The sequence below is a fragment of the Somniosus microcephalus genome, chromosome 6 (assembly GCF_052327205.1).
Source record: "Somniosus microcephalus isolate GS21.2 chromosome 6, FLI_Smic_1.0, whole genome shotgun sequence".
NCBI classification, from domain to species: Eukaryota; Metazoa; Chordata; class Chondrichthyes; order Squaliformes; family Somniosidae; genus Somniosus; species Somniosus microcephalus.
This window is the reverse complement of record NC_140992.1, coordinates 158,272,562-158,286,489: the sequence shown is the minus strand read 5'-3', so window position 1 is coordinate 158,286,489 and position 13,928 is coordinate 158,272,562. Positions and strand designations below refer to the sequence as shown.

The 13,928-nt window shown below is 46.4% G+C and overlaps 1 protein-coding gene across 3 annotated transcripts in view; it reads left to right on the top strand.

The window, feature by feature from the left end:
• Window positions 1-13,928, top strand: part of ccdc102a (coiled-coil domain containing 102A) — a 778,838-nt gene that overhangs the window by 521,106 nt on the left and 243,804 nt on the right. For 2 of the 3 annotated variants that reach the window (XM_085990894.1, XM_085990895.1), the window contains exon 6: window positions 858-1,028. The exons of the other annotated variant lie outside the window; for it this stretch is intronic. In XM_085990894.1, coding sequence (XP_085847020.1) covers window positions 858-1,028 — 171 coding nt within the window. The remainder of the gene's footprint in view (window positions 1-857; window positions 1,029-13,928) is intronic. 3 annotated transcript variants of the gene reach the window in all.

The window sequence follows — 13,928 nt, the reverse complement described above, 5'->3', positions numbered from 1 at the left end:
ACTGCCGCAGGTAGGCCCCCCTGAACCAGTCATAAATTGCGACCGGCGTTACAGCGGGGGGCGCTGCCAAATTTCGCGATCGGGCGGTAGCGGGGCACTGCGCACACTGATGACGTCATCGGTGGCGCTACAGGCTAACGCCGCCATTAGCACCCTGCTAAATTTCGCGGGAGGCATAGCCAGTGGCGCTAAACCCACTAAGTGCCCTCTTTGGGCGCTAACTGGCGGCGCAGCCCACCAAATTTCTAGGCCTTGGTGTTAGAATGCAGAGCAATCTTCACCAATCTGAATATGCATTTGGTGAATTGTAAACAAACTAAATGTTTGTGTTCAACCCAAGATTCCCCTCCTAGATTACAAACATGCTATCCTGTCTTGAAGTTGTTGGATTTTTTTTAATTCTCGGCATTTGGGCATCGCCGGTATTTATTGCCCATCCCTAGTTGCCCTGAGGTGGTGGTGGGTCTTCTTGAACTGTTACAGTCCATGTGGTGAAGGTACCCCTACAGTGCTGTAGCGTTTTAATACTAGGCTATTTCAGAGGACAGTTAAGAGTCAATCACATAGCTGTGAATCTGGAGTCACATTTAGACTAGACCGGGTAAGGACGGCAGGTTTCCTTTCCTAAAGGACATCAGTGAACCCGTTGGGTTTTTACGACAATCCGACAGATTCATGGTCACTTTTACTGATCCCAGATTTTTATTTCCAGAATTTTTAAACTAAATTCAAATTCCCAACCTATGGTGGGATTTGCACTCCTGTTCTCTGATTATTAAGTCTAATTACTACTCCAGAAGCTCTGAGGGATCCTTGGGTTACTTACTGTGCTGTGTGCTGTTGTTTATTGGCTACAGGAGTTGTCAGATCTCAGGCACATTCATGCCAAGCTGAAGAAACAGTACCAAGAAAGGATGGCTGAGCTGGCACACACAAACAGAAGAGTAGAGCAGCATGAAGCCGAGGTGAAGAAACTGCGCCTGCGAGTGGAAGAACTAAAGAAGGAGCTGGCACTGGCTGAGGACGAGGTATGACTGTCTGGACATGGAGTGCGTGTTGCAGTGAGGATCTCAGCTGCTCGTCTTCAAATCCACAACGGGAAATTATCAGGGAGGGGCAGTCTCGGCCCCTTTGCATTGTCCATATTTTTTAAGACCTTGATGCTGTGGTGAGCATTTGACAGGGGCCTATCATGTTAGGTCTCCTCACTTCCAGACTTGGTCATTGAGGTGGAGGAGCCTCCTGCGTCCTGGGGAAGCTCTATCGATTGTCATGGGAGCAGCCTGGCAGCACACCCACAACTAACTCCCAGTGGAGTATATATTTCTAAATAGACTATGTGTATGTGTGCAATCAGGCTCTGCTCCCTGATACCAAGTCACCTCTCTAGTGATCAAAACACAGTAAATAATCCGTATAAAGCAGGGTAAATGCAGTGATTCTATACCCAAAGGGAGTGATTGCCAGAGATCGAGTGGCAACATGGTGGTGCTGATTCTCCACCCACACTTCCTTAGACCACAGCTCCCTGCTGAGAGCCAAGGAACACCGAATTTGTCCCAATCATTACCCATTCAATAATATGCAGCTCATTTTCCTGTCATTTTGAATCTCTGATGTCAGATGTCTATCATTTATTGCCAGTGACTATAAGTTGTGTAATCAGTTTCACCCCATTCAGTCCCAGGCCCCAGACGTATCCAATTTGACCTGTTGAGGAATAAACAGATACATTCTTCTTCTCGATTCTCCCGATGGAGTCGGGGAGCAGCCGAGCCACACGGACCAGGTTCCCAGGTTCCATCCTCACTCTGTGCTAAGTCAGCTGGTCCCAGCAGAGATGGTGGTAACAGCCACTACATCTGCTTCAAGTTGGCAACCTCTTCACTGAGCTTCAGAGCCCATACAATATGTACCACCGCTCCTTTCCCTTTACCCTGTTCATCCATTTTGGGGGCTCTTTGTAAAGTTTACATTTTTTGGGGTACATATTTATTTATTTTGTGTATTCAATGTAAAAGTTTTTAAATTGTTCAATTTTTCCTCATTTAGTTAATCCTTTATTCCTTTCAGCCCATCTTTTTCAAATCATGGCCTTCTCTTCTGGTCCTTATTGCCACTAATTTGATTTTTATTTGTTCTTGAGATGTGGGTGACACTGGCAAGGTAGTGCAGGCCTTATTGCCCATCGCTAGGTGCCCTGAGAGCATTAAAAGTCTACCATGTAGTGTGGGTCAGAGTCACATATAGGCCAGAGCGGGGAAGGACGGCAGCTTCCCTTCCCGGAGGGACATCAGTGAACCAGTTGGGTTTTTACGACAACCTCGTGGTCATATTGTTCTGATGCCAGCCCACAAATGAGCAGATTTATTGAAACCAATTCCCCAATTTGCCATGGCAGTATTTGTACTTATTATGTCCGTGTATAATTGAGACACGGACTGCAGGAGTTGATTATAACAAGTCTTTACTGAATGGAGACAACCTGGAAACTGAAACTACCGAAGCCTGCTAGGGCCTTTTATACAGGGGTGGTCACTGCCGGTACTGCAGTCTGAGACCAGTTATTCCCTTAAAGGTACATACACAACAATTCCTCCCCTTTTAGATAAACAGTACATAACATTCATTTAACAACTAAATAATAACTAATTACAATTACAGTTGCTAGATACATTGGTTGAAGTTAAGCAATTATAAGTTCAGTCTTTGAGGAGGCTTCCTGATTCTGTCTGGATAACGCCTCTGGGATATCAGGTTCTTCTGGCAAGGTTGAGTCAGGATCAATGTCGTTGTTTGGTTCGTCTGCTTCCAATATCACCGATTCTGCGGTAGATGCAATTGGTACTTCGCTTTCATCGCCAGGTGTATCAGATCGTGGTGTGGAGTTGAAGTTTTCCAGTGACTCTAGAATCTGGTCAGCATGGCATCTTACAATGCTCTCTCCAATGTCCACGGTATACATTAGAGGTCCTTGCCGTGTACAGATCGTTCCTGGCTGCCATTTCTCTGTGCGGTAGTCCCGGGCCAAAACTGGTTGACCTATCTTAAAACTCCTGGTCGGCTTTTCATTCATATTCTGAAACTGCCTGTTCTCCACATCTTTTCTGACGTTTGGCTTAACCAAATCCAAGCGGCATCGTAGTCTTCGATTGAAGAACATCATGGCTGGAGTTTGGTTGGTAACCGCATGTAGGCAAACAAGAAGTTATCCACCTTCTGTTGTAGGGGTATATCTTCATTGCACATTGCCTTGATAGCCTTCTTGAATGTTTGAACAAACCTCTCGGCCAATCCATTAGTGGCTGGATGATATGGGGCGGATGTGTAATGCTTAACACCATTGTTCTTTAAGAACCTCCGGAACTCTTCAGACACAAACTGTGGTCCATTGTCAGAGCAAATCTGTTCAGGCAGCCCATCCCTGGCGAATATGGTTCATAAGACTGTGATAGTTTTTTCTGTGGTGGTTGAGGACATTTTTATTACGTCTGGCCAATTTGAATGTGCATCCACTGCAATTAAAAACATCGAGTCCATAAAGGGACCAGCAAAATCAATGTGCACCCTTTGCCATGGAGATGAGGGCCACTCCCATGGATGTAGAGGGGCTTGTGGTGGGGCGTTTTGGACCTTCTGGCATCCTGTACAGCTCTTGGTCGTCTCTTCAATTTCTCTATCGATTCCCGGCCACCACACAAACGCTCTGGCTAAGTTCTTCATTTTTACCCCTCCCAGATGACCCTCATGAAGCTCATTGAGCACTCTATCCTTCAATTTGGGTGGAATTACTACTCTGGATCCACAGATCAAGGTTCCTCTGCACACTGACAACTGTTCTCTTCTCGGCGAGAATGCTGGCAGCAGTGGTTCGCCATGTGCTGGCCATCCCTTCACCGTTAAATCATAGACCCAGGAGAGTGTCGGGTCATTTCGTGTTTCCTTTTCTATGTTTGGAATAACTCCACTGGATCCACTGCCAGTTCTTCTTCCACCATCGGCAACGGTAGGCGCGACAATCCATCAGCATTCCCATGCTGTTTAGTTCCTTTGTACTCGATTTCATATTGGTGTGCCCCGAGGAAAAGGGACCACCTCTGTAGCCGTTGTGCCGTCATTATTGGTATGCCCTTCTGAGGGTTGAAAATGGAGACGAGAGGTTGATGATCAGTTAGTAGAGTAAATTTCTGACTGTGCAGGTAGTGATTGAACTTCTTCACCCCCCACACCAGGCTGAGGGCCTCTCTGTCAATCTGGGCGTAGTTACGCTCGGCTGAAGTTAACGAGCGTGACGCAAAAGCTATCGGCCTCTCTGAACCATCAAGAAATTTATGTGACAGTACTGCCCCAATGCCGTAGGGAGACGCATCACACGCCAGTCTTATCGGTAGTGATGGGTTGGAGTGAGCCAATACTTCTCTTGAAGTGATTAGGTCCTTACTCTTCTGAAAAGCCCGCTTACATTCATCGCTCCATTTCCATGCTACTCCCGTTCGTAGTAGGGCGTTCAGTGGATGCAGAATTGTGGACAAATTCGGCAAAAACTTATGGTAGCAATTCACCAATCCGAGGAATGACCTCAGTTGCGACATATTTTCAGGCGCTGGAGCCTTAACTACCGCTTCAATTTTGTCAGGGGACTTATGCAACCCCTCTTCACCAATCACGTGGCCACAATACGATATCTGTTTCTTAAAAAAGTCGCACTTAGGGCAATTGGCTCGTAGCCCATGTTCACATAGTCTAGTGAGCACCTGCTCTAGGTTGGCAAGGTGTTCACTGTCATCTTCACCTGTCACTAGGATGTCGTCCAAGTAACACTGAGTCCCCGGAATCCCTTGCAGGACTTGTTCCATCGCTCTTTGCCATATCGCCAGAGCTGATGCTACTCCGAATACCAGTCGATTATACTGGTAAAGACCTTTGTGAGTGTTTATCGTGAGATACTTCCTAGAGGATTCTTCAACCTCCATCTGCAAATATGCTTGTGCTAGGTCAATTTTTGTAAAACGCTTCCCTCCAGATAGTGAGGCGAAGATATCTTCTATCCTTAGAAGAGGATATTGTACTGTGTGAATGACTGGGTTCACCGTCACCTTGAAGTCCCCACAGATGTGAACCTTCCTTGGCTCCTCAGACTTATTGTTTAACGTTTTCTTCATGACAGGAACGATGGGTGTCGCCCACTCGCTCCAGTCTACCTCAGATAACACGCCTGCCTTCTCCAGATTCTCCAGCTCTGCCTCGACAGCTGGGCGAATTGCATATGGTACCGGTCTTGCTTTGAAAAACTTGGGAATTGCATTCTCCTCTATTTTTATCGAGGCGGTTACGCCTTTAAGAGTGCCCAGTTCTTGTTGAAATACCTCTTTGGCGTCAGCTAAGATTGTTGACAATCGTCCAGGAGTGACGTCGTCATCCTTTTTACCAGCCACCGTCAGTGCCTGAATGGAGTGCCAGTTTAAACTTATCTTTCTGATCCATTCACGTCCCAATAACGGTGGTCCACCATCTTGCAGAATGTAGACATACAATTTCCGTATTTTCTTGCCGTTGTATTCGACAGGCACCCTTATTTTTCCTCTGGGGTATACTTTTTGCCCCGTATACGTCCTCAAGACAATGGATGTCTCTCTCAAGGGTATGTGTGAGAATAGCCGCTCGTAGTCTCGTCGATTCATGACGGTTAGAGCTGATCCTGTATCCAATTCCATTTTGACTTGGGACCCTGCTATCATGAGGGTGACCCAAATGGTTTGGTGATCCTCTTTTGTGATTATGTTGTGAAGTTTGAGACAGCTTAGTCTCTTGTTCCAGGATTCACGATCGCTCATCTGGTCTTCGGAACTACTGTCCGTCATCTTTTGTACTTTCCTGTATGGTTCCTTAGTAGCCTTTTTGTTGTCGTTGGTCTTCTTCCCAGACCTGCAAACTCGTGCAATGTGTCCCATCTTTCCGCATTGCCTGCATATTTTGTTCTTGGACCAGCAGTCCTTCTGGTCATGGTTTGTTCTGCCGCAGCGATAACATTTTGCAAATCCCCGTGTCATTTCGTGGGTGCCGTATTCCTGTGGCTTTTGTTGTATTTCCGCAGCTCCCCTTGCTGCTGCTTCGTACGATACTGCCACGCTGAAAGCCTTATCTAGCGTCAGCTCTTCCTCTGAGAGTAACCTCTTCTGGGTTCCTTCACTCAGGAGTCCACAGACAAATTTGTCCCGTAAGGCATCTGCCAGTCCTGCTCCGAACTGGCAGTGCTTTGATAGCTTGCGTAGTTCCGTAAGGTAATCAGCATTGCTCTCATTTTTATGCTGATTTCTCCTGTGGAATTTAAATCTTTCTGCTATCAGCAGTGGTGTAGGATTTAGGTGTTCCTGTAGGATAGCAACAATTTCATTAAAACTCTTCGCCTTCGGTTTGGCTGGAGTAATCAGGTCCCGCAATAGGCTGTACATTCTTGCGCCCATTAAATTTAGCAATACCGATGCCTTTTTCTCATCGGCTATTTCGTTTGCCTCGCAATATACCTCGACTCTTTCCACATACGATATTGCATTATCGAAGGCAGTGATATCGCCAGTCTTTGGCATCTTGAAAATCTAAGATGGCGCCTCCCGCGCTTTTCCTTCATCCCCGATGGATCAAAATGGCGCCTCCCGCGCTTTTCAGGGGGGTTTAAACTAAAATGGCAGGGGGTTGGGAAGCTGAGCAGGGAGACAGAGGAAAGGAAAACAGGGATAAAAGCAAAAGATAGGAAGGAGAAAAACAAATGTGGCAGTCAGAGAAATCAACGATTTAAATCAAACGTGGCCACAGTGAATAATAATTCTAATAAGTTTAAGAGCGTTAAAAAAACAAGCGAGGAGCATTTGTAATAAGGTGGATGAATTGGCTGCGCAAATAGAGGTAAATGAATACGATTTGGTTGGGATTACAGAAACGTGGCTCAAAGATGGCCAAGACTGGGAACTCAACATCCAGGGGTATTCGATATTCAGGAAAGATAGGCAAAAAGGAAAGGGAGGTGGGGTAGCATTACTGGTTAAAGAAGGGATTAATACAATTGTAATGAAGGATATTAGCTCTGATGATGTGGAATCTGTATGGGTAGAATTGAGAAATACTAAGGGGAAAAAAACATTAGTGAGAGTGGTATATAGACCTCCAAACAGTAAGGTGGAGGTTGGGGATGGCATTAAAAGGGAAATTAAAGAAGCGTGCAATAAGGGCACAGCAGTCATCATGGGTGACTTTAATCTACATATAGATTGGGCCAACCAAATTAGTAACAATATTGTGGAGGAGGAATTCCTGGAGTGTTTACGGGATGGTTTCCTGGACCAATATGTCGAGGAACCAACCAGAGATCAGGCCATCTTTGACTGGGTATTATGCAATGAGAAAGGATTAATTAGCAATCTTGTTGTACGAGGCCCCTTGGGTCAGAGCGATCATAATATGATCGAATTCTTCATTAAGATGGAGAATGAAGTAGTTGACTCAGAGACAAGGGTCCTCAATTTAAATAAAGGAAACTACGATGGTCTGAGGAGCGAGTTGGGTAGGATTGAGTGGGGAATAGCACGCAAAGGGTTGATGGTGGATAGGCAATGGCAAACATTCAAAGACCAAATGGATGAGCTACAGAATTTGTTCATCCCAGTTTGGCGTAAAAATAAAACAAAAAAGGTGACTCAACCGTGGCTAACAAGGGAAATTAGGGATAGCATAAGATCCAAGGAGAGGACATATAAATTGGCTAGAAAAAGCTATAATCCTGAGGATTGGGAGCAGTTTAGGAGTCAACAAAGGAGGACAAAGGGATTAATTAAGAAAGGGAAAATAGAATATGAGAGTAAGCTTGCAGGGAACATAAAAACTGACTGTAAAAGCTTTTATAAATATGTGAAGAGAAAAAGATTAGTGAAGTCAAGCGTAGGTCCCTTACAGTCAGAATCAGGGGAATTTATAATGGGAAACAAGGAAATGGCAGACCAACTAAATGCATACTTTGGTTCTGTCTTCACAAAGGAGGACACAAATAACCTCCCAGAGATGCCGGGGAACATAGGGTCGGATGAAAGCGAGGAACTGAAAGAAATCATTATTTGTAGGAAAATGGTGTTAGGAAAATTGATGGGACTGAAGGCCGATAAATCCCCAGGGCCTGATGGTCTACATCCCAGGGTACTTAAGGAAGTGGCCCTAGAGATAGTAGATGCATTACTGATCATCTTCCAGAACTCGATAGACTCTGGAACGGTACCCATGGATTGGAGGGTAGCTAATGTTACCCCACTATTCAAAAAAGGTGGTAGAGAAAAAGCAGGGAATTATAGACCGGTAAGCCTGACATCGGTAGTGGGGAAAATGCTAGAGTCTATTATAAAAGATGTAATAGCAGAGCACTTGGAAAGCAGTGACAGGATCGGACAAAGTCAACATGGATTTACAAAAGGTTAATCATGCTTGACTAATCTACTGGAATTTTTTGAGGATGTAACTGGTAAAATAGATAAGGGAGAACCAGTGGATGTGGTGTATTTGGACTTTCAGAAGGCTTTCGATAAGGTCCCACACAAGAGATTAGCGTGCAAAATTAAGGCACATGGGATTGGGGGCAAGGTATTGACTTGGATAGAGAACTGGTTGGCGGACAGAAAGCAAAGAGTTGGAATAAACGGGTCATTTTCCGACTGGCAGGCAGTGACTAGTGGGGTACCGCAAGGATCGGTCCTAGGACCCCAGCTGTTCACAATATATATTAATGATCTGGGTGAGGGAATTGGATGTAATATCTCCAAATTTGCAGAAGACACAAAGCTGGGCGGGAGGGTAAGCTGCGAGGAGGATGTCGGGAAACTCCAGTACGATTTGGACAGGTTGGGTGATTGGGCAGAAACATGGCATAAAAATAAACCTAAAAAGGTGACTCAACCGTGGATAACGAGGGAAATTAGGGACAGCATAAAATCAAAAAAAAGGGCATATCAACTGGCAAAAAAAAGCACCAGACCGGAAGATTGGGGGCAGTACAGGATACAGCAAAAGAGGACAAAGGGATTAATCAGGAAGGGGAAAATAGAATACGAAAGTAAACTTGCAGCAAACATAAAGACAGACTGCAAAAGCTTTTATCGGTATATCAGGAGGAAAAGACTGGTAAAATCCCAAGTCGGTCCCTTGCAGTCCGATTCGGGAGAATATATAATGGAGAATAAGGAAATGGCAGACCAATTAAACTCATACTTTGGTTCTGTATTCACAAAGGAGGACACAAATAACCTCCCAGGAATATCGGCAAACATAGGGACTAATGAGAGGGAGGAGCTGACAGAAATTAGTATCTCTAGGGATATGGTGTTGGGTAAGTTGAGGGGACTGAAGGCCGACAAATCCCCGGGGCCTGATAAACTACATCCTAGGGTACTTAAGGAGGTGGCCCTGGAGATAGCAGATGCTCTAAGGATCATCTTCCGGAACTCCATTGACTCGGGAACAGTACCCGTGGATTGGAGGGTAGCTAATGTTACCCCAATATTTAAAAAGGGGGGTAGAGAGAAAGCAGGGAATTATAGACCAGTAAGCCTTACATCGGTTGTGGGCAAAATGCTAGAGTCCATTATTAAGGATAAAATAGCGGAGCACTTGACAAATGGGGAAAGGATCGGACAGAGTCAACATGGATTTACAAAGGGTAAATCGTGTTTGACTAATCTGCTGGAATTTTTTGAGGAAGTAACTGGTAAAATAGATGGGGGAGAGCCAGTGGATGTGGTGTACCTTGACTTCCAGAAAGCCTTCGATAAGGTTCCACACAAAAGATTATCATGCAAAATTAAGGCTCATGGAATTGGGGGCAAAGTATTAACGTGGATAGAGAACTGGCTGGCGGATAGAAAACAGAGAGTTGGAATAAACGGCTCGTTTTCGGAGTGGCAGGCAGTGACCAGCGGGGTGCCGCAAGGATCTGTCCTGGGACCCCAGCTGTTCACAATATATATAAATGATCTGGATCAGGGAATTGGATGCAATATTTCCAAATTCGCTGACGACACTAAACTAGGAGGAGGGGTGGGCTCTGATGAGGATGTCAGGAGGCTACAGTGCGATTTGGACAGGTTGGGGGAATGGGCGGATACGTGGCAGATGCACTATAATGTGGATAAATGCGAGGTTATCCACTTTGGGGGTAAAAACAGGAGGGTGGATTATTATCTAAATGGCAATAGATTGGGAGATGGGGAGGTGCAGAGGGACCTGGGTGTTCTTGTGCACCAGTCACTGAAGGAGAGCATGCAGGTGCAACAGGCGATTAAGAAGGCAAATGGTATGTTGGCCTTCATATCAAGGGGGTTCGAGTATAGGAATAGGGATACCTTACTACAGCTGTACAAGGTGCTGGTGAGACCGCATCTGGAGTATTGTGTACAGTTTTGGTCGCCCCATCTGCGGAAGGATGTTCTTGCCATGGAAAGAGTGCAACGGCGATTCACCAGGCTGATACCTGGAATGGCGGGAATGACCTACGAAGAGAGATTAAATAGTTTGGGCTTGTACTCACTGGAGTTTAGAAGATTGAGAGGGGATCTCATCGAAACATATAAAATTATGGCAGGCCTGGACAGGCTGAATTCAGAGAGAATGTTTCCAATGGCCGGGGAGCACAGAACCAGGGGCCACAGTCTAAAAATAGCGGGCAAATCATTTAAAACAGAGATGAGGAAGAATTTCTTCACTCAAAGAGTGGTGAGCCTGTGGAATTCCCTGCCACAGAGGGCTGCGAAGGCTAATTCAATAAATATTTTCAAGAGAGAATTGGATATATTTCTGAAGGCTAAGGGGATTAAGGGTTACGGAGAAAAGGCGGGGACGGGGTACTGAACTGGTAAGATCAGCTATGATCTCAGACGAAGATCAGCCATGATCTCATTGAATGGCGGAGCAGGCTCGAAGGGCCGAATGGCCTACTCCTGTTCCTATCTCTATGTTTCTATGTTTCTAAATGCACTATAATGTGGATAAATGTGAGGTTATCCACTTTGGTGGCAAAAACAGGAAGGCAGATTATTATTTGAATGGCAATAGAGTGGGAGAAGGGGAAGTGCAAAGAGACCTGGGGGTCCTTGTGCACCAGTCGCTGAAGGTAAGCATGCAGGTGCAGCAGGCGGTTAAGAAGGCAAATGGTATGTTGGCCTTCGTAGCAAGAGGGTTCGAGTACAGGAACAAGGATGTCTTGCTACAGTCGTACAGGGCCTTGGTGAGACCGCACCTTGAGTATTGTGTGCAGTTTTGGTCACCTTACCTGAGGAAGGACGTTCTTGCCATGGAGGGAGTGCAGCGAAGATTCACCAGGCTGATACCTGGGATAGCAGGAATGACGTATGAGGAGAGATTGTGTCGATTGGGCTTATACTCACTGGAGTTTAGAAGATTGAGAGGGGATCTCATCAAAACCTATAAAATTCTGTCAGGTCTGGACAGACTAGATGCAGGAAGGATGTTTCTGATGGCCGGGGAGTCCAGAACCAGGGGTCATAGTCTAAGGATAAGGGGTAAGCCATTTAGGACTGAGATGCGGAGGAATTTCTTCACCCAGAGAGTGGTGAACCTATGGAATTCTCTGCCACAGAGGGCGGTGGAGGCCAGATCATTCAATATATTCAAGAAAGAGTTGGATATATTTCTTGAGCCTAAAGGGATCAAGGGATATGGGGAAAAGGCAGGGACAGGGTACTGAATTGGATGATCAGCCATGATCACATTGAATGGCGGAGCAGGCTCGAAGGGCCGAATGGCCTACCCCTGCTCCTATCTTCTATGTCTATGTTTCTATGTTTTCCTTCTTCCCCGCCGAGTTAAGATGGCGCCTCCCGCGCTTTCCTGCCGCTGCTGCCAACGCTGTTGCTGGCGATTATATTTATTTTACTATCCTGTAATGGCGACGCCCTAAGGTCTTCGCGCCTCCCCAATCGCTGCTGCCAACGCCGCTCTCCGCGGTATTTTTAGTTTTCTATCGCGCTTCAATATTTGCTCCGTTAATTGAAGAACCGTTCCCATCATGGAGCGGACCCTCTGAGACACTTCCCTCCCTCTTCTTAGGTCCGAACGCTGCCCGGCTGCGAAGCACCGGCCGTGCCCCGTGTGCTCCACCCTCTCTCTCTCTCTTTGCTTCCCGACTCGCTGCTCGGCCCCGTTGCAGAGCCACCCGATCGAGCTCCAGCTCGCCGCAGCCCAGGAAGGATCAGTGCACTACCTGCCACCAGCCCTGTTGTGTATGTAATATGTGTGCTACTTTGAACCTATGGACAGGACTGCACTACTTGTTGGGCGTAGTGATACGCAGTACCACTCCTGGCCATAGGGGTATAAATAGTACTGTGGGTACTGATCCCCCTCAGTTCCCGCCTGTGGGCATGAAGTAAAGACCTATGTATAGTCCCTACCTCCAACCAGTAAAGACCTGTTTGAGTTATACGTTTAAGTCTTTGTGTTAATTGTTCAATACAATACACATACTTAACACTGGCGACGAGTCGGTTCGAACCCTGCGGCAGTTATTCCACAGCGGCTTCGTCCAAAGACAGGACGTTGAAGAGAGGTTCCAATCCTCAACACCCCACTGAAAACTGAAGGGCAGCAGAAATCCTGACAGCTTCCAGCGACTGGAAGCGACAGGCATTAGGACCCTGAAGCCTCCATAACCTCGTGGGTAAGCCAGAGCCCGGGAGGGCGCGAGCGGGTAAGCCAGAGCCCGGGAGGGAGCGAGCAAGAGCCGCCGAGCGGGTGAGCCAGAGGCCGGGAGCCACTTCAAGCGGGAGGCGCTTAGCGCACCAGCGATCGCACAGGAGATAAGAGCCGCAGTCGGGCTGAAAGTCAGCGACGAGAAGCGCGGGAAAACCGCCATTGAAGTGGGCGGGGAGAGCGAGAAGCGCGGGAAAGCTGCCATTTTTCGCGGGAAAACCGCTGGGGAAGAAGGCAGAAGCGGGAAAACCGCCATTTTGTGGGCGGAGGACGACGGCAAGAGCGGGAAGCCGCCATCTTGGATAACAGTAAAAAATAAAATCTGAGAAATTGCAAATCTGATAAAGTACTACAATGCCTAAACACGGGAATATTAGCAACTTTGATAGTGACATCGAAGATTGGGCCATATATGTTGAACGAGTTAAAAATTATTGTAAGGCCAATAAAATTCGTGAGGCTGATAAAGCACTAACATTATTAAATTTAATGGGTGCGAAGACATACGGGCAATTGAAACACCTGTTATCACCAGATGAACCGGCGGATAAGACGTTCGATGAGATTGTTACTGTCCTGAAAGATCATCTAAACCCCACGCCGCTGATGCTAGCGGAACGATTTAAATTTTATGACAGAAGGCAGCTACAGCATGAAAGCAATGCTGATTATTTGCTGGAATTGCGTAAATTAGCGAAATATTGCCAGTTTGGAACGGGACTGACAGAGGCACTTCGAGACAAATTTGTGAGTGGTTTATTTAAACAGGATACACAAAAGCGACTGCTCGAGGAGAATGAGCTGACGCTTGAGAAGGCGGTCACTATGGCAGCAGCACACGAAGCCGCAGCGAGAGGCACGGCAGTAATGCAACTACGGTCACCGGAGCTCAGTGCACACAAATTGGGTGTGAGTTCTGGCAAATGTTATCGTTGTGGAAAGACAACGCATGATCAGAACCAGTGTTGGTTTAAAAACCAAGAATGTAGAACTTGTGGTAGGCTTGGACATATAGCTAGAGTATGCAGGTCAGGGAAGAAGACCAGCAACAAGAAGTCACCGCAAGGAAAATACGCAAAGGTACACAAGGTGACCGAACAGGAGTCCGATTCAGATGCTAGCAGTAATGAACTGGCTAGCTTAAGCTGTAATGAACTGGCTAGCTTAAGAGTACTCAACGCTGGTAA